This window comes from Macaca fascicularis, chromosome 12 (assembly GCF_037993035.2).
Source record: "Macaca fascicularis isolate 582-1 chromosome 12, T2T-MFA8v1.1".
NCBI classification, from domain to species: domain Eukaryota; kingdom Metazoa; phylum Chordata; class Mammalia; order Primates; family Cercopithecidae; genus Macaca; species Macaca fascicularis.
This window is the reverse complement of record NC_088386.1, coordinates 55704976-55726900: the sequence shown is the minus strand read 5'-3', so window position 1 is coordinate 55726900 and position 21925 is coordinate 55704976. Positions and strand designations below refer to the sequence as shown.

The following is a 21925-nucleotide window of genomic DNA, read 5'->3' as shown; positions in this document are numbered from 1 at the left end:
ATGCTCTCCTAGGACCTTCCTGGAAGAGAGTACAGTCTTTGAGAAGACTAATGCGTATGGCATGTGGGCTGGAACCATCCTAGAGCTGAGAACAGCTCTGGCGCCCTGACTGCCTGGACAAACGCCTCTCCCCCACCACCACCACCACCACCTCTCAAAGACAAAGGCTAACAGTGTGTTCAGTGCTGCAAGAGACAGTGTGATTTCCCATCTCTCTTTCTGAACCTCTCCATGACATTAATGGAGTGTGAATAAGTCCCTGTGTGCTAAGGGCACGGAGTGCCTGTTAGATTCTCAGTGTTGCACTGTTATCATTCTGCCACATCGCTCACAGCTTCATCTTGTCACAGAGGAGCCCCAATGAAGTGCATATGTATCTGCTGGCAGACTCCCTCCAAAGATTTCAGCTTGTTTTACATCTGCTTTCTGTGTTACTCTGACTTTTCCAATTGGTTATGTGTCCAGTGGGGCTTGAAAACCGCTCTTGCCCACAAAATCATAACTCTGTGTGTATAGTGATGTTAGGAGGGCATTGTTGTATGCCAAGTAGCAGAAAAGATAATGTTTAGAGGGAAAATTATGACTCTAGTAAAAGGCCTGGAGATTTTTCAGAGGTTTTTATTGCCCATTTTGTTCCCTTAATATTTCTCTTAAGCATTGTTACTCTGTAAAAACAGAAAATTTTGGTAGCTCTAGGACAAAAGAAATACTTGAAGACATGTGCAATGTCCCTGGTACCTTCAGGATGTGCAGTCACATCCTCCTCACCCAGTACATACAACAGAACTGGATCTGAACTCACACAGCATCATGAGCTGTACCTTTCAAGGGCTATACTCTTAAGAAGAATTGTCGTGACAGCAAAAGCACTGGAACAGGCCTGGGTGGCCCGTGGGGCGAGGGCAGTCTTGCAGATCCAGAATTCAAATTCATTCCTACTGAGGAGGAGTAGACTAGTTTTTAAAAAGTGACAGGGGCCCACAACCTGAGATGTAGCGGTGTTCTAGCCCCATGCCAGGCTTATGGTGAGGCTGCCTTCCAACAATTATCACCATCGATCACACCCAGCCTACAGCCAGCCTCACAAATCAGTGTTTTACACCCTTTCACTATCAGGTTCTGCCAGTGAGGAATAAATAGTGGAGTAAGATTTTATTAAAGCACAAGGCTCTTGGGTAGAAGTTGTAGGTGTTATTGTGTAACAGTTTTCTAAAAGGCATTCACCAGTAACTTTATCCTTAACTATAACTTCAACACTTCTTCATTCTATGAGAAGCCAAGGCAGCAACTCTAGCCAGCTCCTTAAGTCTCTCAGAATCAAATCCCATGGATAACAAGCCAGTCCCCAAGTGCTTAGACCTTCTGAACCAGAAGTGTCCCTCTCCTGAGAATTTTTCTTAATTCGAAAACGAGGAGGAGCCGTAATTCAAAACTTTGGGCTCCCCCTGTTGCCACAGTAGTAAGAACACTAGCTGTTCTAAACACTTGTTATGTTAACTATAACAATCTTTTGAAGTGGGCACTATTATCATCCCCATTTCAGAGATTATGAGACCAGAGACATTGAATAACTTTCCTGGAGTCACTAGCTAGAGAATACAAAAGCAGAATTTTTAACCCTTGGAGACTAATTATGAGCCAGTTAGAATACTGGTTAGAATACCACCATACAGTACACCTACCACTATAGCAGTTGACTCTGGAATTAAAAAAGATTAAGATCCACACACAGATGTTCCTGCGGTGTTAGTTACAATAATAAACTATGCAAATAAAATACTATGTCACCATTAAATAAGACAGGGAAGGACCCACAACATAAATGGTAGAAGGAAAGGACCTATCATTGCAAATGTGAAAAATAAATGGCTCTACATAGACTTAGAAAAGTAGTAAATACAGAAAATTAAAATGTTTATTGGAGTCATGGGAGGTATGGAGTTTTTGTTTTGTATTTAACATGACTTTAATACTGTGAAATCATTGTTTTACTGATACACAACTCTTCCTTGATGGGTTGGGAAGTAAGGTGAAGGAGAATTTCAATAAGAAGAAAACTCAAACCCAGCAGGAGCAAAGCATGACTATATATAATCAGGTAACATGATTGTAACATGACGATATTACAAATGTTACTCTCTCCTCAAACTGGGTTGAAGATAGAAACACTACCTAAGGCACAGGGGAGGAGGAGAAACCAAAACAGCCATGGGAGGAAGAATGTCCACAGAGAAAAGCTGTGGCTCTTCCTACTGGTTGAGTAGGTCAGCAGAATTCAGTTAGAAAAGGAGAGGGCTAAAACAGGAAACGATGTTGTGCCCATAAAAAATAGATAATATTTATTGGATCCTTATTGAAATGTTTTAAAAGCAGCAGCTAGTTCGTTGCATTTTGTGAGTTGAGGAATGTTGAAAGTAGCCAACATTATCAGAAAGAAAGCTAATTACAGTTGCTGAGTGAACTAGTTTTCCACAGTGGATGGAGAAGCTTCTATCAAGGGCAGTTTACATTTTACAGTTTTTTGATTAGGATAAAATACAGCATAACTAGAAAGAAGTTTGGAAGTGGCAGTTTCTCCAGCTGTTAACTGCTGTCAGCATCTGACAGGGAAAAGCATGGAGAAGACCTTCATTAGAACCTGCTGAGGAAAAGATCCATTCTGTTACAAACTCTAGAGAGCTCCAAGTCCTTCCAAGCTGTTTGATAAGTGAGGAGGACTTGCAGATCTCATCATGAGCTACAGTGCTTACTCAAAGCCGGCATTCTAGAAGTGATTTTTTAGTGCAAATATCAAGGAAAGACATTGGAGCACAAATCACTGTATAGTTAAGTTTCAGAAGATCGGTAAGGAAAATACTCTGTGGAGATGGGCAGCAAGTCAGCCTGAGCCTTATGCATGGAGCTCACAGTCTCTTGGGAAGGATTGTTAGTACCACAAAACCAAGCTTGTGTAAGAGACCATCCCACTCTCAAAGCTCTGTTGAGAGCACTTTGGAGAATCCAGTAACATGATTACCTTCGATGGCTCTTAAGAGATGCCAGAAAATATTAGATCAGTGTTTGCATTGCAGTGTTGCCTGGGGCCTTTAACAAATGCTCAAGGTAACACTGCAGTTGTCAAGCTGTTGGAGATGCATGTTCCTGTTGGTTCTGATGAACAGGAAAATAACTCTTTAGTTTTGGGTAATGAGAATGAGAATCCCTTTACAAACCCAAAAGATCACAACTAATTAAGGGGAAATTTAACCTAGAATGCTCTGCATATTTGGCAAAATCAGTTGATTTAAGGGTAGGTTATATAATTTTTATAGTACTTTAATACAGGAATACATCTTAAATCACAAAAACATTTGTCAGAATTGTTTGTAATCACTGCTTTACAGAATGAGGTAAAAAGTTGCTAATCTGGAAAAGTAATCATGCATATAGAAGATTGACAGTTACATATCAATTTTTACGTTAATTCGGCCAAACTTACCTATCACTAAAAGTCATATGACTAGTATTTATGGCGCTTCCTTTTCTGCATGTCAGTCTTCCAGTATCTCTCCCTTGTAAAAAACAACTGGAGTTCAGCTGAAAGGTCCGCTCTATAGAACAAGCTACCATCACGTAGGATCTCCTGATTCTTCAACCTGGAACCTGTATATTTGGTTCCATAAGGCAAACTAGGGACTACTGCTGGTTTGGTAGAAGCCACAGGAGATGCTGGCCAAATGAGGATCTGTCATTTTGTAACAAGCTCACACACACTTAAAAATAAGTGGGTCGTGACATCTGTGTGTTTTGTTTTTCCTACCCAAAAATCTAACTGAGATCACCTAACCCTTGCTCAACATCGTAAGACCACATATCAATTACAATAAATCAGGCCCTTTTGTCACCTAAACTACCTAAAAATTTCTTAAATCTTCATGTAATTTGCTTTCCTAGGGCACATGGACAATCTTTGTAATGAATAAAACATTAAGAACTTATAGGGAGAAGCTGTTTCTAATAATGTCATTCAAGTAAATAGAACAGCAGTTGTCAAAGAAGTACAGCTGTTTCTGCATCAAAAGTATTTTGCTTCTGGATAGCATTTTTATTGAAAACAAATACCTCTAAAAACAATGCTGTGTTCCATAAATGACTAAATGGGTTTTCATGAGATTAGATACACTCTCTTCTCCATTAAACTGCAAGCCCCAAGGAGGCAAGGGCCCTATTTTATCTACCACTGGATCCCCAACTCTTGTGTACTTGGCACATAGTGGACACTGAGTTAAAATGTTGGTGGTTAAATAGACCAAAGAGAATTTAAAAGAGTTAGAATTGTATATTGCTTCACATGAAATATTGAGGTACTCCCATTTTCCTGAAACAAGCAGCCAGCAACTGTCTCAGAAATTTGTCATTTTTACTGGCTATAATTCTTTAAAAGCTTGTTTTCCTAAGATATGGAATGCCTGCCAGTATACAAACTGTTGTAACTGCTTCCCTTTTTGCTTTTGGAGGGGAAAAAATAGCTTAATGACAGCATAGAATCATGTAGTAAATATAATTTGTTTTTTGAAAGATGCAGCTATATCCTCTTCCATTTGTTTATTTTAAATGATCTATTTGCAAACATGTCATCACTGCCTTGATGTTTACCTCATTGTTACGCACTTTTAGCAGGCTTTATTGTCACCTGAGATTTATTTTTCTTTGACAGGCCGGAGTCTAGATGAAGGAAAATGTGTTAGAAACACCTTATCCACAGATAGGGACACTTGGTCATTCAGCACATGTTGAGGTTAGGCGGGCACCAGGGTCTGGCTGCTTACCTGCTTTTATTCACACCTGCCTGTTTAGGTGGCCTGCACTGAACTTCTAAAATGAGTCCAGCCTGAAAGAAATTATGCTAATGGAGAAGAACAGCCAGTTGGGATCACTTGCTGAGCCAAGTAACTTCTTTAAAAAAAAAAAAGTTACATTTCAGTCTAGAACCTAGTTTTCATAAACTCTCTAGATAAAAGCACCTCTTTTCAGAGAAGACCCACTATGTGCCAGCACCACCGAATTTATTATCTTCTCTCTTGCTCTACGAGATTGTGTGGAGTCAACATCTTACAACCTCAAATGTCAGTGGATAAACCTCTCTAGATCTGGGCCAAGGCTTGCTGATAGTCTCACCAGACACCTAAGATTTTTGTTCCTGACTCTTCATACCCATAGCCCAGTTGTCATTCAGAAGTGAGTTGGCATTCCAACCCATCCCTCTAGAGTGGTTCACACCAGGGAAAAAAGAAAGGAGTGCCAGGCAGCAGCCCAGACAGTTCACCAAGAAGGAGTTACAGTTGGGCTTTTTGTTTGGTTTTGTTTTGTTTTTTGGCAGAGAAGTGTTGAAAGACACTACTGCTTCCACCCTATCATTAGTGGGTGGGTAATCGTGAAATAAAATAAGAGATGAATTAGGATAATAAGAGGCACAGGAGAAAGGAGTAAATTTTCCACAAGTAATATTTTTCTCTTCATGGTTATTTAACTTTGAAACAGAACTTGAAAGTAGTAATCATGGTTCTACAGTAGACAAAGGACAGAATGTGGGAACCAGACAGGAAGGTGTGATTGCCTTTATTACCTTAACTAGAAACACGGAAAAATGCCCAACTTTCGGGAATACACTGCTATTTCCATTGCAGAAAAGCAAAGAAAAGGAAAAGTCACTGGTACCCTATTACGCTGTCTGTAGACTTTTTTTCTTTTTTTTTTTTAACTCTAATGAGTATATATCCTTGAAAATAGCCTCTACATCATCTGCTTTTCTGTGTTGGCCTCACGGATTCTGTAAGAAGGATTTATATAAATATATAGATATATAGTAATATATAAGTAATAAGTAATATATACATATCTATATATAGTGATATATAGTAAAGCAATACCCATTTGTATGATTAAAGACTACCTTTAAATAGAGTGGACAAGTATTTTTAGCTTTCTCACAATAGTCGTCTTCACTGACGTATCCCAAAAATGAACATGTGAGACCTATTTCTATTCATTCATTGATGGAACCAAGATGTAATAAGCAACTACAAAGTCCAGACACTTAGGCACTGGGGATACAGTGATAGACAAAACAGGGTTACTGCCCCCATGGGGCTTATCGTCTAGAAGGGGAAGCAGACACGAAACAAGTCACCATACTCACCAATTGTTACAAATTGTGAATAAAAATACGTGTGTGTGCAGTGTAGTGGCGGCTTGTTTTCTACTGGGAGAAGTGAAGGGTCCCTCTTAGGAATTATAATGGGAAGCTAAGGGACCATTTTAAGTTGGGAGAGGGGAGGATGGCACAATCCTATTGACATTTGAAGATTATTTTGGTGACAGTCCAGAGGTGGAATTGGAGAGGGCCCAAAACCAAAAGAAATGTGCCTGCTCTTAAACATGAAAGTGAATTGAAAGATTCCTTTGCTTCCTCCGAATAGTTCTTTAAATGTTCAGAAATAATAACTAGTGTGTTTTTCTGCACTATATTTTTTACCGTGGACAGTTTTACAAAGGTCTAAGTGAACTACTTTTGCCTTAAAGTGTCGTATGAACTTTCTTACAGCATGAACACTATTCCTATTTTTGTAATACATTTTGTCATCCACATACACATATTGTGGTTTCATTTTATTTTTCTCTGTTTACTTAGCCCCCACAGAACCTTTATTGTGTAAGTTTGCTGATGGAGGACAGAAAAAGAGACAGAACCCAAACAAATACATCCCTAATGGAAGACCATGGCATAGAGAAGGAGAGGTGAGACTTGTAAGTCCTTTCTTGAAACTTTAGTGGGGGGGTGTGTGATCTTGAATGCCCACATGAAAAGTAACACAAAAAGGCATCTTGACTTGGCTGCACACTTCTGAAATAGGTGCCAGGATTAAATCTTCCTTTTGGTACATTATAATTCAAATGATGTCAAATTAAAATTCTTTTCATTATATATGGTGATAACAGAGTGATTCTGCAGATGGACCAATAGGTGGTGGAAACAGCTGTGTTTACCAGCTAGCTACATATGAAGTACAAGAGCATTCTAAATTGCCGTAAGAAAAACACAAGTGATTTGGGGGGTTTTTTTGGTTTTTGGGTTTTTTTCAGAAACAGGGTCTCTAGGCTGGGCACGGTGGCTCACACCTGTAATCCCAGCACGTTGAAAGGCCAAGGCGGGCAGATCACCTGAGATCAGGAGTTAGAGATCAGCCTGGCCAACATGGTGAAACCCCATCTCTACTAAAAATACAAGACTTAGCTCTGCATGGTGGTGCATGCCTGTAATCCCAGCTACCTGGAAGGCGAGACAGGAGAATCGCTGGAACCTGGGAGAGAGAGGCTGCCATGTTCCGAGATAATGCTACTGCACTCACGCCTGGGCAACAGAGTGAGACTCCATCTCAAAAAAAAAAAAAAAAAAAAAAAAGGAAGAAACATGGTCTCCGTTGCCCAGGCTGGAGTCCAGTGGTATGGTCATAGCTCACTGCAACCTCAAACTCCTGTGCTCAAGCAGTCCTCCCACCTCAGCCTCCTGTGTAGCTGGGACCACAGGGACATGCCACCACTCCTGGCTAATTTTTTAATTTTTTTTTTTTGAGACAGAGTCTTGCTCTGTCACCAAGGCTGGATTGCAGTGGCACGATCTTGGCTCACTGCAAGCTCCGCCTCCTGGGTTCACGCCATTCTCCTGCCTCAGCCTTCCGAGTAGCTGGGACTACAGGCGCCTGCCATCACACCCAGCTAATTTTTTGTATTTTTAGTAGAGACGGGGTTTCACCATTTTAGTCAGGATGGTCTTGGTCTCCTGGCCTCGTGGTCCACCCACCTCGGCCTTCCAAAGTGCTGGGATTACAGGTGTGAGCCACCGTGCTCGGCCTAATTTTTAAAATTTTTTTTAGAGATAGGATCTAACTATGTTGCCCAGGCTGGCATGGTTTTTTAGAGGGGTTTCTTATGTCATGGTTTCTTAGAGGGGTTTATATTTATAATATTTAGAAGTTATCCTAAATAATAATATGAATATGTATATATAAATAGTACATTTATCATTGAGTTGAGGTTTTTTTAACCTCTCTTTTGAATAGTTTTCTTTTTTAATTAAAACCCTTAATTTCCTAATAAAATGTTGGACTTCCATTTCCATCTATTGACTTTCCATGAATTATTATTTTAAAACAATAATACATTGATCCAAGAATGTCTAGGGAAAATGTTCTAGAATCTGCACTGTCCAATAACAGCCACCAGCCCCAGGTGGCTCTCTGAGCACTTGAAATGTAGCTAGTATGCTAGAGAGATCGATTTTTCATGTAGTTTTAAATATCTGCGTGTGGCTCATGACTATCATATGGGACAGTGCAGGTCCAGAGATTAATTATCATATTTATAGTTATTTTGACTAACAGAAACTCCCAATTTTAACAAATGCTGTTAGACTCTAAGTACAAATTCCACCCCCCACTTTTTTTAAGAGACAGGGGTCTCCTTCTGTTGCCCAGGCTGGAGTGCAGTGATGTAATCATAGCTAACTACAGCCTTGAACTCCTGGGCTTCAAGGGATCTTCCCACCTCAGCATCCCCAGCAGCTGAGACTACAGGCACACACCACCACACCTGGCTAGAAATAGAATTTTTAATTCATGCCTTTCTAGATAAATGTTCATATTTCTTTCTCTTTCCCATAGGCTGGAATGACACTTACTTACGACCCAACTACAGCTGCTATACAGAACGGGTATGTCATTAAGATAAATCCATACTGGCTTGAGGGAAAATGAAAATGTGAAGGTGGAAAATATTAGACATTTGTTCCATGAATTATTCTATTTAAAGGATTACTTAATAAAGGCTTTTGTGTTTGTTCTAGATTTTATCCTTCACCATACAGTATTGCTACAAACCGAATGATCACTCAAACTTCTATTACACCCTATATTGCATCTCCTGTATCTGCCTACCAGGTTTGTACCTCTAGGATTCGTCAGCAGTATAACCACTTGTGGACCATGAATCTCTGCTACATTTTTATGTGTCTTAAAATTTTGAGCATTTATGAAATTTGAGTCAAATATTATGCAGCCCAATTTAGTATGAGCTGCTTTGTATTTGGCAGGGTGATTTATTATGTATAGGAGAATGTAAAGCAAAGGAAAATGGTTGTCAGTGGTCAGTCCTTGGAATCACAGCATTTTGGAATTGCAATGAACCCAAACACTTCCTTCACCATGGAGCCCTGCTTTTGGACACCATGTTTCCCAAAAATGGAAAGTTAAGATAATTGCCATTAGATGTAATACAAAGTAGGTGTGTACCCTTGCTTTTGTTTATTCGTCAGCAGGAACTGATAAAAGAACAAGTAAACATGGTAATACACAAAGATGTGTCTCTAGTAGGTAGCATTAAGTGAGCAATGCAGCTGACATTTGAGGCAAAAATATAAAAGCAAAAAGGGGACTTCCTGTTTAGGTTATTACATGGGAGGCTTTACCTTAAAAGGAATTCCCAACTTAGAAACAAAAACTCTTGAAGTGCCTTGTATTTCAAGATTTGATTTGATTTGATTTGAATGCAAAGGTAGCTCCTGTCCGCCATGAAGCCAGTAGTGTACATGCATTTCTCCTCCTGTGTCAGAAAACCTCTAACAGGGTTACTGCCTGGGCCCAAGATAGGAACCTTATAATGGAGTTCAATTGCAGACATGTGGGAGCAGAGTTTCCTTTTGTTGACCGTCGGGGTCCTGTGTGACTAAATTTTTGTGTATTATTGATTTTAAAACAATTAGATGTTGTAGTCCTAATTTCTGGGGTTAGGGGACTACAATATGTAATCTAATAGTTGTGTTATTTTAACTTCTATAAGCCTCAGTTTCCTCATCTTTAAAATGGGGATAATAATAGTTTCTATCTCATAGTCTTGAGAGAATTATAAAAACCAAATGAGACTGTATAAAGAGCCCAGCCGAGGACCTCGCATATCATTATCACTCAGTTAATGTTAGCTATGATTATTATTAATATGCAGGATTAGGTGGCTGATAATAAGGGTATATTCGTTATACTTTTAAATAATGAATTGGCCAAAATAAGCAATGTCATATAACTAATTCTGTCTAAAAACATAAAAATGGTTTTGAATAATGGAAGTAATTAGGTGCACTAAAACTGAAGGTTGACATTATCATGCACTAAAACTGAAGGTTGACATTATCATTCACAGTCTCCTAAGCTTCTAAGCTCTTACAGCCTGCTTTCCCTGAGTTATCACTCATTTTCTTTTCTTTATTCTCTCTGGGTTCTTATGTTACTTATTCTGATGCTTCATTCTGCTGGGTGTAGTATTGACTAATTTAATGCCTCTTTAGTTGTTTTGGATTCAGGATTCCTATCCTTTCCTTGACTGTATAAGACTCGGTGAGATCTGCTCTAGTGCACTTCCCTAATAAACAATTCCTGTGCCTGGTATGAAAAGGTAGTCTTTCTTAACTGTCTGAACTTGGAAACCTCTGTCATTTATATGTTACTAAAAATAGGGGCAAGTGTAAGTTATTCTTAGGCAAATGAAAGATTATAAGTATTAATTTGAATTTATGTTGCTATAGATATTACAGCTATTAACACATTTCTCCAACACCTCTTTTTCCCTCTTTAATATAAAACCAGTGTGCATTTTGGCCACAGAACTATTTTGTACAATAAAAATTAGGAGATCAGTGTCAGTAATAGATTTGATATAGCTAACTGGAAACAACATATTTCAAAGGCCTTATTTCCTCTCCTGGGCATTCTGTATTTCTCTAAGATATATAGGAATTGCATTGCATTGCCTGACACTCAGTGCCATAGCCTCTAAGACTGATTTTTAACTCCATAAGTTCAGGGCCTAGTAGGGTCAGTGGATGAGCTTTAAGTTGTCTGTGACTCCTTAAGTTGTTTGCAAAATGTTGCTTGTGTATGTGCAATTAAGTGGGGAAAAATGTTCTATTTCCCTAATTAGGTTTTCAGAGGGCTCCATGACCCTAAAGAGGTTAAGAACCAATAGTAAAGAGTTTACAAAACATTATTATTCCCATTTTATAATTAGAAAATTGAGGAATAGAAATTGACAGCAGCTGATTTGCTGCTTAAGAAAGAAAATTAGATGTCATACCTCCCTAATTCTGTAATGCTATAAGCTATTAGATTATTAAGACCACTGAAGCATATAAAAAATGGGGGCATCTGGCCCAAATTAGGGTCTGTAGGGAGTTGTTTGCCTTCCCATCATATATCCAGTGAGGGCCCTGCACTCGTGTTGGAGTGGGCCTTTCTCCACTAAACCACCATAAGCTTATGCAATTGGATTTGAGAAATTGGCAGCTGCAAGAAACCACCAACCCCAATGGGGAAAGGCTACAGTCCAGATAACTGAAATGTTAACAAGGCAGAAGCACTTAACTTTGGTCTGCCTTAGGTGGCAAAGGAAACCAGAGAAAACAAGTATCGGGGCTCTGCTATCAAGGTAAATCACAATACATTCTTCCCCCATGACTCTTCCCCATATCCTCTCTGTTGAACCTCTGCAGTTAACAATAGGGGGAAAAAATGCAGGAGGGTTTTGTTGTTAAGAATTGGAAACTGGAACTTATTATAAAATTACATAGACTCTGGAAAGCTCTGGGCATCAAGAAATGGGCTGATATGTTTTTCTTTTGAGTGGCAGACTACACATGCTTTCTTTCCTGCCACAAAACCTGACTCTCACATCTTTATTTCTCAATTCAGAGGGTCTACTGTGTGGATGCCCATTTGACTGTAGATGTCAAAATCTAGTTACTGAAGTTTAATTTCCTTAATCTGAATTTCAGATTTTTATTTTCTGCACTAACTAGAAATTGTTGACCACAATACAAGATTTCTAAAACTAATGTCCTAGGTATCAAAGAGAAATTGAATTTCGTTATTTGTATTAAATAAGCACATACTTTAAGGGTTAACTTCTAATAAGATGTGCTGGAATTAATTGTCATTCATGTGTAATTCTAAAGCACCTAGTTCATACCTTGATTGTTAACACTTTTCACTCTTTATTTGAGTTGTGTTTATCTCCCTTGCATAGATAGTAAATTTCTTGGGGGTGGGGCCCATGTCTTTTTCGCCTTTTTCTCTTTGTTGCCTGATACTCAACAATTACTTCTTGAGTGGGCAAATAGAAATTGTTTCTGAATAATCATTTCATCCTATTCAGAGTGACCAGTTTGCCAAGAATTCTAACTGCCTTAATCTTTTTAATCATTGATAGTATTGTTTCCTTGTTTTCTTTCTGTAGATTTTTAACATGATTAAAAAGAGTTCTAAAGAAATAGGTAAGCTTTACAATGAAAATCAATATTTCTTTCAAAATCCTCCCTTTTCTAGGTGCAAAGTCCTTCTTGGATGCAACCTCAACCATATATTCTACAGCACCCTGTAAGTTTTTCATCTTAATGACTTTGTATTTTACAAGTAAGTTATGTGTATATTCTCTCTGGGTTAAAACCATTTGCCAAGGGTGGTATAGGATTTGGGAAATTTTAAACATGGAATACGAGAGTGTACAAATTCATTATAAAACTTCTCATCCTTGTCGTAAAACAACTTGGTAGAAGATTATTAAGTTAAATTTTCTATAAGAACTTAAAATGTATCATATTTGAGGCAGGGCACCATTTTCTTATTCATACCAGCTCTTTAGAGATCATTCAGTTGAGAGGCTACATTTTTAATAGTACTTGGGATAAAACTGCTCTCATTTTTTACATTCTGTTTAATGCAGATATAAAGTTCAAAACCAAGATAAGATTTTCATCAGTGTTACTTATCCTTTCTATGGAGATTATAAACACTAAAGTGGTAGCACATTATTTGGTAAATAACAAATGTGATTTCTTAATCACGTGAGCATTCATATATATCACTTTTTTTATTGAGTGAGTTATACTTTACCTTATTATATAGTGTATTTCATGTGTTTTTCAAAGACACATAAGATCTAGTTTGTGGAATATCTAGTTTGTGGAAGAAGGGTTTGAAAATTGAAAAATACATATGGAGAACAAAGTTACAATAAGGCTAAGGATGTCCAACACAGTTACCTGCATGCTCACATGAGAAAATCACAAATTTGGCTCTAAGCTTTCTAGTAACTGATGCAAAATGGGAATCCTGGTAAGCAATATGGTTCACAATATGTGTAAAATAAAAACAGATTTGGTTGCTTAGAAAAAGAACTCTATTCTTGGCCTTATGTTCAGACAGCAATTTGTCTTGGGATACCTTTTAAAGTGGATACTGCAACGTAAGACCATGTGTATGAAATAGCAATCCAGGGATAACAGGTTCTGAATGAGAAATTGCTGAGATGACTTTTAAGAAGCAGATAAAGCATGTTTAGGTGATGACATAGGAGAGGCGCTTTCTGATATATGTATATGTTTTGTGTGATATATGCACATACATATAGATCTATACATGTGCACATACATAGACACATCTTCAAACCCACACTTACCTGTACATGTGTACATAATATACATGCACTGATCCACACATGCCCGTAGCAATCTATATCCCTGATACTCCATGCTACCCTATTTTGGAATGCTTGGAAATCAATCTACTTTGAGTTTGAGGACTTCCTATTACAGATGGTGCCAATGAATGAGAAAAAAGAGCAGGAAGCTCCTCCACCGTCTTCTAGGCTTCTGAGTCATTTCCGTGTTACCACATGCTTTTTGATGATGCATGTTAAAAAAAAAAAAAAATCTAACAGAATGTATTAAGGACAAACATTATCTCTGACCCACATCTATATCTTTTTTTCTTTTTGGCAACATTTGAGAAAAAGACTGCACGTATCTGAGCTTAACATCTTTGAGGAGACATTAGGAATGTACGCAGAAGGTTGCTATCTGAGGATTCATTACCCTTCCCCACCCAGCTTTACACTGCCTGATTTAAATCAGAATTAAAGTGCCTGTACACCTAAATCTGTCCTAGATTGTCTATCTAATTATCAATAAATAACAGTTGTATTTAAGGGATGCCAGGTACAGTGATACCAAAACATATGTTAGTAGTTACAGAGCATGTCAGAATACTTGCATTCTCAGATAATGAGGTGATTGCAAAAAGTCCAAAAATAAAGAGTTCATTAAATTTTGGTTTATACAATCAGTGTAACCATTTAAAAAATGATAATAATGATAATTTTTCAATAAGCTAGGTGAATGGTTAGAATAGAATGCTAAGTTAAGAGCAAAAACCTAGGATATGAAATTGTTGATGCGCTCTGATTGAACCTGTACAGAAACACACAGAGGCTAGAATCTGGCAGTAGTACCCTGACATTGCTAACAGTGGTTGTATTAGACTGGCTGAGTTAGAAGCGATTTTTTTCCCTCCTATTTTCTTGAATATATTTAATGTGATTTTAATGACCAACATTTTTTCAAATGAAATAAAAGATTCTGGACTCAGATTATTATTCATATCCTAATTGTCTTCCCTCCCAGGCACCAAAGTGTAACTTAAAGTTCTGAGAAACACTGAGTGAATGAAGAAATGTACTCTCAATCCTAACAACCTGATGTTGAACCAAACGATTATCTGGATAGAACATTATTAAACAAAATACTGTACTGATCTTATTAAATATAATACATTGTTTTGTGACTGGAGAAAACATCAACTGCCTTTTTTTCCAGTTTTTTTTTTTAAGAAAGCATTTTGTAACCCTAGACAGGCAGTGATAATCAGTTTGTTTTTCCTATGATAGCTCCTCCTGCTGGACTAGCTTGCTTCCAGTTACAGGAAGTGAAGGGAAAGGGAGGGAAAGGAGGGACCAGTGGCTTTAACACAGGGATTGTTGTGAAGTGAATGCCAAGATATCATTTCCCCTAATGCTCTTACAAAACTCTCAGGAAGAGCAATTTAGAAGATTTTTAGGAAACTGTTTATGATGCCATTTGCAAGATTGAGGGAGCTTGTTTTTGCTTCACATTCTTAAACAAACTAAGGTATTTCCTTTGCAAAAGGTAATTACAGGATCTTGACTCTTGCCTCAGTTTGTCTAATTTTGCTCTTGTCTCCAACTTCCCAGGGTGCCGTGTTAACTCCCTCAATGGAGCACACCATGTCACTACAGCCCGCATCGATGATCAGCCCTCTGGCCCAGCAGATGAGTCATCTGTCACTAGGCAGCACTGGAACAGTAGGTGGCAAATTAGTATCATGTGTCTCTGTAAACAGAGGAGGGTAAATTAATGCAGCCTGTATCTTCCCTATCAAATGACAGGCTCTATGATAACAGATTATGTCTAATCCCCTCTCTTCCCTCCACATGACCTTCCATAAAGTAAATACTCAGCTATTTCTTGATTAATTGATGAACTCGAAAGTCTATTCTCTGGGTATGTCTCCTTTACAAGAATATAGCACCCACACATGGCCACATCTAGCCTTTTATGACTATTGTCATTTATATAACTAGTACCACTGTCCCTGTGGCAATGTCATGAAGCAAAAGACAAAGTAACAAAAGATGGTAAAAGCAGGAAATTATTTCTCGCTTATTTCTTCTTTTATGGAGTTTGGGAGCATTGAATCATGATCTTAATATTGAAATATTTCACCAAAGTCCAGGGGACTCCTTTGGGTAATAAGGTTGAGCTGGCACCAGATCAGCTTCCAGGTTTGATGCTTAGCATTTTGCTGGTAAGATGGCTAAAGGATTTTAATTTAGCCTGTATTCTGTAGTGGCTTAAAAGAACAAAGGGTGGTGCGTTTTCCCCTCATATATTCAAAACCCACAGCCATTTCTTGTGAAGGCTAAGCCAGGGCCACACATATCCAATGAGATTGACTAGAAATTTCTCCTGCCTTTGGGAGAGAATGACTGTCAGTGTCAGAAAAGCCGGGCTTTGCTGCCTAATGCAGTGACCTGTTAGAGGTCTAATAAGTCATTTACCCCTGTGGATGGGCTCCACCTGTAGAAACAATACTAGGTACTAGTTTAGGGGGCTGCTAGAAAATAATGAGGTCCTTTGAGGAGAGATCTTCTAAAATCACACATTAATGATACTGAATTCTTGAGAGTGACAAACTTTTTTATCTTCACCCATGATAAACTTTTTTATCTTTGTTAGCAAATCCAAAGAAATGTGGAATTTTTAGTTTAGCAGATTCAAAAAGTAGAAAACAGTTTGCCTTCCATATGACATATTTATATGCACTATTTAAGCTTTGCGGTAGCCCATTTAAATTTCTTCTTTGAGATTTCCAAATACATTATATCCATCTCACAATTCCCCTAAGTACTCCAAATTTTGCAGTTTACCATTGCCCATTCTGATCTCATTCTTCTTTCTAGTACATGCCTGCAACATCAGCTATGCAAGGAGCCTACTTGCCACAGTATGCACACATGCAGACGACAGCGGTTCCTGTTGAGGTTGGTAGAGACCATCCAGTGACCATTCTGGCTATAAGTTGTTTCAGAAATGGGTAAATTAAATAGAACTCAGAAAAATCTACCAGACGTCAAATATTTGGATAAAGAATTGCATTTAGCCAGATGTGGTAGATCATGCCTGTAAGTCCAACATTTTGGAAGGCTGAGGAGGGAGGATTGCTTGTGGTCAGGAGTTAGAGACTAGCCTGGGCAACACAGCAAGATCCCATCTCTACAAAAAATAAAATTGTTTTAAAATTGGCCAGACATGGTGGCATGGACATGTAGTCCCAGCTACTCAGGAGTATGAGGCAGAAAGAAACCTTGAGCCCTGGAGTTCGCGACTGCAGTGAGCTACGATCATGACAAATTAGGGTAACAACATCCAGGCCACACCTCTAAGACTCCCAGAAATATTTTCTAAGCTTATAGTGTCTTTCATACCCATCGGAGGTTCTGTCTTGTCTCTTAGAAAATGATACTACAGACACAATAAGACTGGAGTTTGCAGTCCCAGTACTAAAGATCATATCCATGATAATTAATAATGATGAAAAGAAATCAGTTGTAGTTAAGAAACTTAGTGCAAAAGAGAAAACTGTTTTGAAACTGCTCCAGGGATGAAGAAGAAACCATACCTGTTTTTTACAGAGGCTGTTAGTATGGCTAGATAACTGTTCTTGTTATGGAAGGTACTGATATGGAAGAAAGAAGTCTAGCATTTAAATTACGGTTAAAGAGAAAAACGTAGCATTTTCCTGCTAAATATCCTTAAAATTTCAAGGAAATGTATCAATCCAGTTGATCTTGCCCATTAGGCAGATCCCAAAGGTTCCAGTTCCGGGAAAGGATCGTAGGACTCTGGCCTGTTGGTGGAGTTGGTGGTGGTGGTAGTGGTGGTGATAGTAGTAGCAGTAGTAGTAGTAGTAGCAGTAGTTGTTGGAGGTGGTGGTAGTAGTATTTTACTTCTGTTTGTGCAGTTACTGACAACCACAATTACCAGAGCCTACAATTCCTTATCTTCAGTCTGAAACCCAAAAAGAAATCTGAAAATAAAAATTATCTTTGTAACTACTTTAGCATAAAACCTGACCTATCGCAAAACCCAACTTGAACTGAGATGAGACAAAATCTTGATCCCACTTAACTGTGCTGCTTCATTCATGGCTTCCAGTGTAGAACTATTAATATGTTTGCTTATGAGGTGCTGCCCTAGACCCTACTGGAGACATTATGTGATATACAGCATATGCATACCACATTTCAGATTATAAAATCTGAAAATACTGAATTCCAAATCACATCTGTCCCCAGGGGATAAAAGGGTAAGAGATTTGTTTGATACACTGTAGCTTGATAAAAATAGGAAAGTCATAAACATTTGGATGGGAGGTACTTTGGGTCTATTAGACATGCCAGCTGCTTAGGGAAATGATTAACCTTGAAAGCTCTGCATGATGTGAAGAAATTTACTTTAAAGAGTAACTGTTTTTAAGGTACTGTTGGATTCAGTCAGGCCTAAGTAGCAGAACTGAGGTTTTTTCACTAACGTGTCTCATCCATTCTGCCTTGTTTGTTGTAGGAGGCAAGTGGTCAACAGCAGGTGGCTGTGGAGACATCTAATGACCATTCTCCGTATACCTTTCAACCCAATAAGTAACTGTGAGGTATGAGGGAAGGGTCTCCGTAACTGGGGGGCTCAAGCTATGGGGCTTTTTTTTAAATCAAAATGGTGATTGAGATAACTCAGATTTTATCATGCTGCTTTAATCATGGCCCAGGCATCCAGTCTTGTTGAAATATTACAATCAGTGATTTTATGAATTTAAGATTAATCATTTTGTCTAAAAAGAATACTTTATACTAAAGCCAAATGTATAACTACTCTCCCCACTAAAAAGAAAAAAATAAAAATCTGTAACATCAGAGAACACCAAGTACCAAAATTGTCCTATAATACAAGTATCCTATATTACTTTAATACTCAGAAACCAGAGGACCCATAGCATAAGATGTTGCTTAATCTAGCATTACAAGTTTAGCAACATCTTGATTATGAATTTAGATAAATGTCAATATCCTTAGATTGAAAGATTGTATTTCCAGCTCTTACTTGAACCACAAATTCCAAACTTTTCACTTTACCATGCAGACTGTAATAAAATAGCTGTGTAGAACTTAGAATACCCTGGTTTCTGGATTGCCCTGGTGATAATAGTATTTTTGATTTCATAAAGTCACTCTTTAGAAACCCACATGAATTTGGCTCTAAATTAAATAAAGTATTTTGCAAGTCCTGGATGTGACAGGCATTGAAAGTAACCATCAGTTCCAGAGTTTGCATTTATCAGTCTACCACCAGTGAGGAGCATAGCCTTTTTCAAACACGTATCTCTTTAAAACAAGAAACAGATTACAAAGCTCTGTAGTGTATCACACCAAATCTACAAAAGCATTTGTCTTTTATTTTTCTCTTCCAGATGTATAGAAAGGTGTTCTTACATGAAGAAGGGTGTGAAGGCTGAACAATCATGGATTTTTCTGATCAATTGTGCTTTAGGAAATTATTGACAGTTTTGCACAGGTTCTTGAAAACGTTATTTATAATGAAATCAACTAAAACTATTTTTGCTATAAGTTCTATAAGGTGCATAAAACCCTTAAATTCATCTAGTAGCTGTTCCCCCGAACAGGTTTATTTTAGTAAAAAAACAAAAACAAAAAACAAAAACAAAAGATTTTTATCAAATGTTATGATGCAAAAAAAAAAAGAAAAAAGAAAAAAAAAAAAGAAAACTTCAATTTTCTGGGTATGCACAAAGACCATGAAGACTTATCCAAGTGCATGACCGGATTTTTGTGGTTTTGTTCATTTTGTGTTTAATTTGTGTTTTTTTTTTCCAGCTGTATGAAATGGGCTTTCTGAAGTTTAAATAGTCCGACTTCACCCATGGTGTTCTGTGCTTGCAGTGCGAGTGTTGCTGTAATTCAGTGTTGCCGTCAGTGTCTCTTTTCTTAGCTTTCTGTCTTTCTTTCAACGTAGTGTGAAGTGTCTTATCCTTTTCTATGAATTCCAATTTGCCTTAACTCTTTTGATGCTGTAGCTGTTTCAGTAAAAGTTAGTTCAAACTAATGATGTAGAATGCTTTGACCAAATGAGCTGGTCTATTATGCCTTGTAAAACAGCAGCATAGGGCTTTTAAAAGGTAGTCAATAAAAGTTGCTGAAATTTTGGCTTTTTTAAATATGTAGTAGGTGTTTTTAATGATTTTTCACATAATGTGTAAGGTAGTGAAATGCAAGAAGGGAAAAATGTTTTGTGTGAAACACATTTTCTGACTGGGGAACTTTTATTAGGGTAAATTGTTTGTAAGGCTGTATGCCAACAGTTTCCTCTGATAGTTTGACTGATTTAGGATATCTGCTGTATGATGCAATGTAAAGTCTTTTTTGCCTTTTTTCAGGAAAAAAAAAAAAACTAACTTGATGTACTAGATTTAGTGTAGGTAGTGTTGGGGTTGGGGACGGGGGGTGGGGGAGGGGAGTCACTGAATGTTTTGTCCTTCCTTTATACTAATGATAGTGCTTTAGAATGAGAATTATGCCTGAAATCTGGCAAACCGAAACATGTTGCTATTGCAACCAAGTGGCAAAAGCTAAAAGTAAGGATTTATCTTCAAACATAAGCTGAGATACGAATAGAAGCAAAACGATTGGCTACTAGCTCTCTCTCTCTCTCTCTCTATTAGGTAAATTTGAAAAATAAAAATGACTTGGCACTTTTAAAGGTAACTTCACCAAAGACCGAAGAGCCAGTAACCAGTAGCTCCAACTTGTCTCAGCATCACATCTTCTGTGCTCTTTATTTTTGCCGGACCAGTTTGCGGTTAGGAGAATGTGCCTTTTTTGTACCTTTGCATTTAGGTTTTATAATTTTAATTGATGTATGGACACACACAAACAAAAAAGCATGAAGGAAGATTTGGATCCAAGCAGTGCCACACTTTACGTCATCACTACAAGTGTTCAAGTGTAAAGAAAACCAATTTTGAAACTATGAAATTCCTGATTCATAAATACACAGTTATTTCTACTTTAGTACATATAAGATAATTCACTGTTATTAAAGCTCTTTTATTAAGGCAATTGCATATGTTTTAAAAGCAATGGTAAATTAAGTTGTCTTCCAAAACTGTGTACTTGTCTGGTCAGCTGTGTATGATCAGTTATCTACCTCAGAGTCTATTTTCTTTTGTGCTGGGACAGGTTGCTGGCCCTCCCTGTTTCCACAGACCAAATCCTCCTAGCTCAGGAGCTAGGGCTAAGCAGTTGTTTCTTTCAAGTATTTTTTAGTTCTTAAATTTTATGCTTGTATTTGATGATAGATGTCAGTGACATTTCATAGTTTCAAAAGTCCTTGCTGCTCTGAGAAGTGTAGATTCTAGTGAAAATTACATAGTCATAAGAGAAATGTGTTTTTGTTTTTGTTTTTGTTTCATTTTTTTAAAGTTGTGGTATTATTGGTTCTATGCTCCCTGGAATATTACTGCTTTGTGAAAGTCCAGACTGAACGCAGCACCCTCTGTGTACCTAGTACAGTTATAAACCTGGGTCTCTCACTACTTGATATTTTTGCATTAGTTAAGACAGAAATTTGATAGCTCGGTTAGAGGGGAGGGGAAATCTGCTGCTAGAAATGTCTGAACTAAGTGCCATACTCGTCTGGGTAAGATTTGGGAAACATAACCTCTGTACATAAAAAAAGATCAGTTAAACATCACATAGTAGACAGCCATTAAATTATAAAAAAAATTAATTTATGAAGAAAGACCTTTTGTACAGATTGAAAAAAAAAGATTTTCATAGAGATATCTATATGATCAAGAGAGTTAATTTTTTATTTTTGTTTTACTAGTGCCACAGACTTGCCAGTGGTAACTTATTTGTCCGGTTCAAGATAACTCTGTAGTTTTCTTTCCTAGGACTTGTTGTTAAACGCCAAAAGACATTTTTGAACTGTACATTTGATCAGATTGTTAGCTTTTCTGTTTTATTTCTTTTGAGAACCTTTGAATAAAAAACATCTGAAATTTTATTTTTCCTGTCAATTTTTTTAAGTAGATTAAGTATATCAGAATTTCGTTTCATTTCTGATCTCTCTCTTCAGCTCAGTAGATTAGTTTGAAAGTGAGTTGAAAGTTATGTCAGATTCAATATATCCTCAAAATACATTTCCTTGAAAAGAATTGGAAAAACCATTCCAACCCCCTTTTGCTGGTTATTTAAATCTGTGTGATGACCAGAGACGTCAACCGTCAACTCAGCACGTCAACGGTCCGCCCGGCAAATATCCATCCCAAAATACACCTCTAGTGGTCTGTTCTTAAAGACCAAAGAACCAGACCCTTTTTCTTCCTCCTTTCTTGCTGCTACCCCTCAACTATTT

The 21925-nt window shown here is 37.7% G+C and overlaps 1 protein-coding gene across 27 annotated transcripts in view; it reads left to right on the top strand.

The window, feature by feature from the left end:
- RBMS1 (RNA binding motif single stranded interacting protein 1) overlaps window positions 1-21572 on the top strand; it is a 219220-nt gene extending 197648 nt beyond the window's left edge. For 7 of the 27 annotated variants that reach the window (XM_074009272.1, XM_005573294.5, XM_074009282.1 and 4 more), the window contains 9 exons: window positions 6671-6777; window positions 8700-8749; window positions 8882-8975; window positions 11464-11511; window positions 12408-12458; window positions 15130-15240; window positions 16399-16479; window positions 18062-18146; window positions 18960-21572. In XM_074009272.1, coding sequence (XP_073865373.1) covers window positions 6671-6777; window positions 8700-8749; window positions 8882-8975; window positions 11464-11511; window positions 12408-12458; window positions 15130-15240; window positions 16399-16479; window positions 18062-18139 — 620 coding nt within the window. In that variant the 3' untranslated portion in view covers window positions 18140-18146; window positions 18960-21572. Of the gene's footprint in view, window positions 1-6670; window positions 6787-8699; window positions 8750-8881; window positions 8976-11463; window positions 11512-12407; window positions 12459-15129; window positions 15241-16398; window positions 16480-18061; window positions 18147-18959 lie in introns of all 27 variants that reach the window. The other 20 variants (XM_005573292.5, XM_005573291.5, XM_045367159.3 and 17 more) reach the window with 3 other exon arrangements.
- Window positions 21573-21925: the final 353 nt, after the last annotated feature.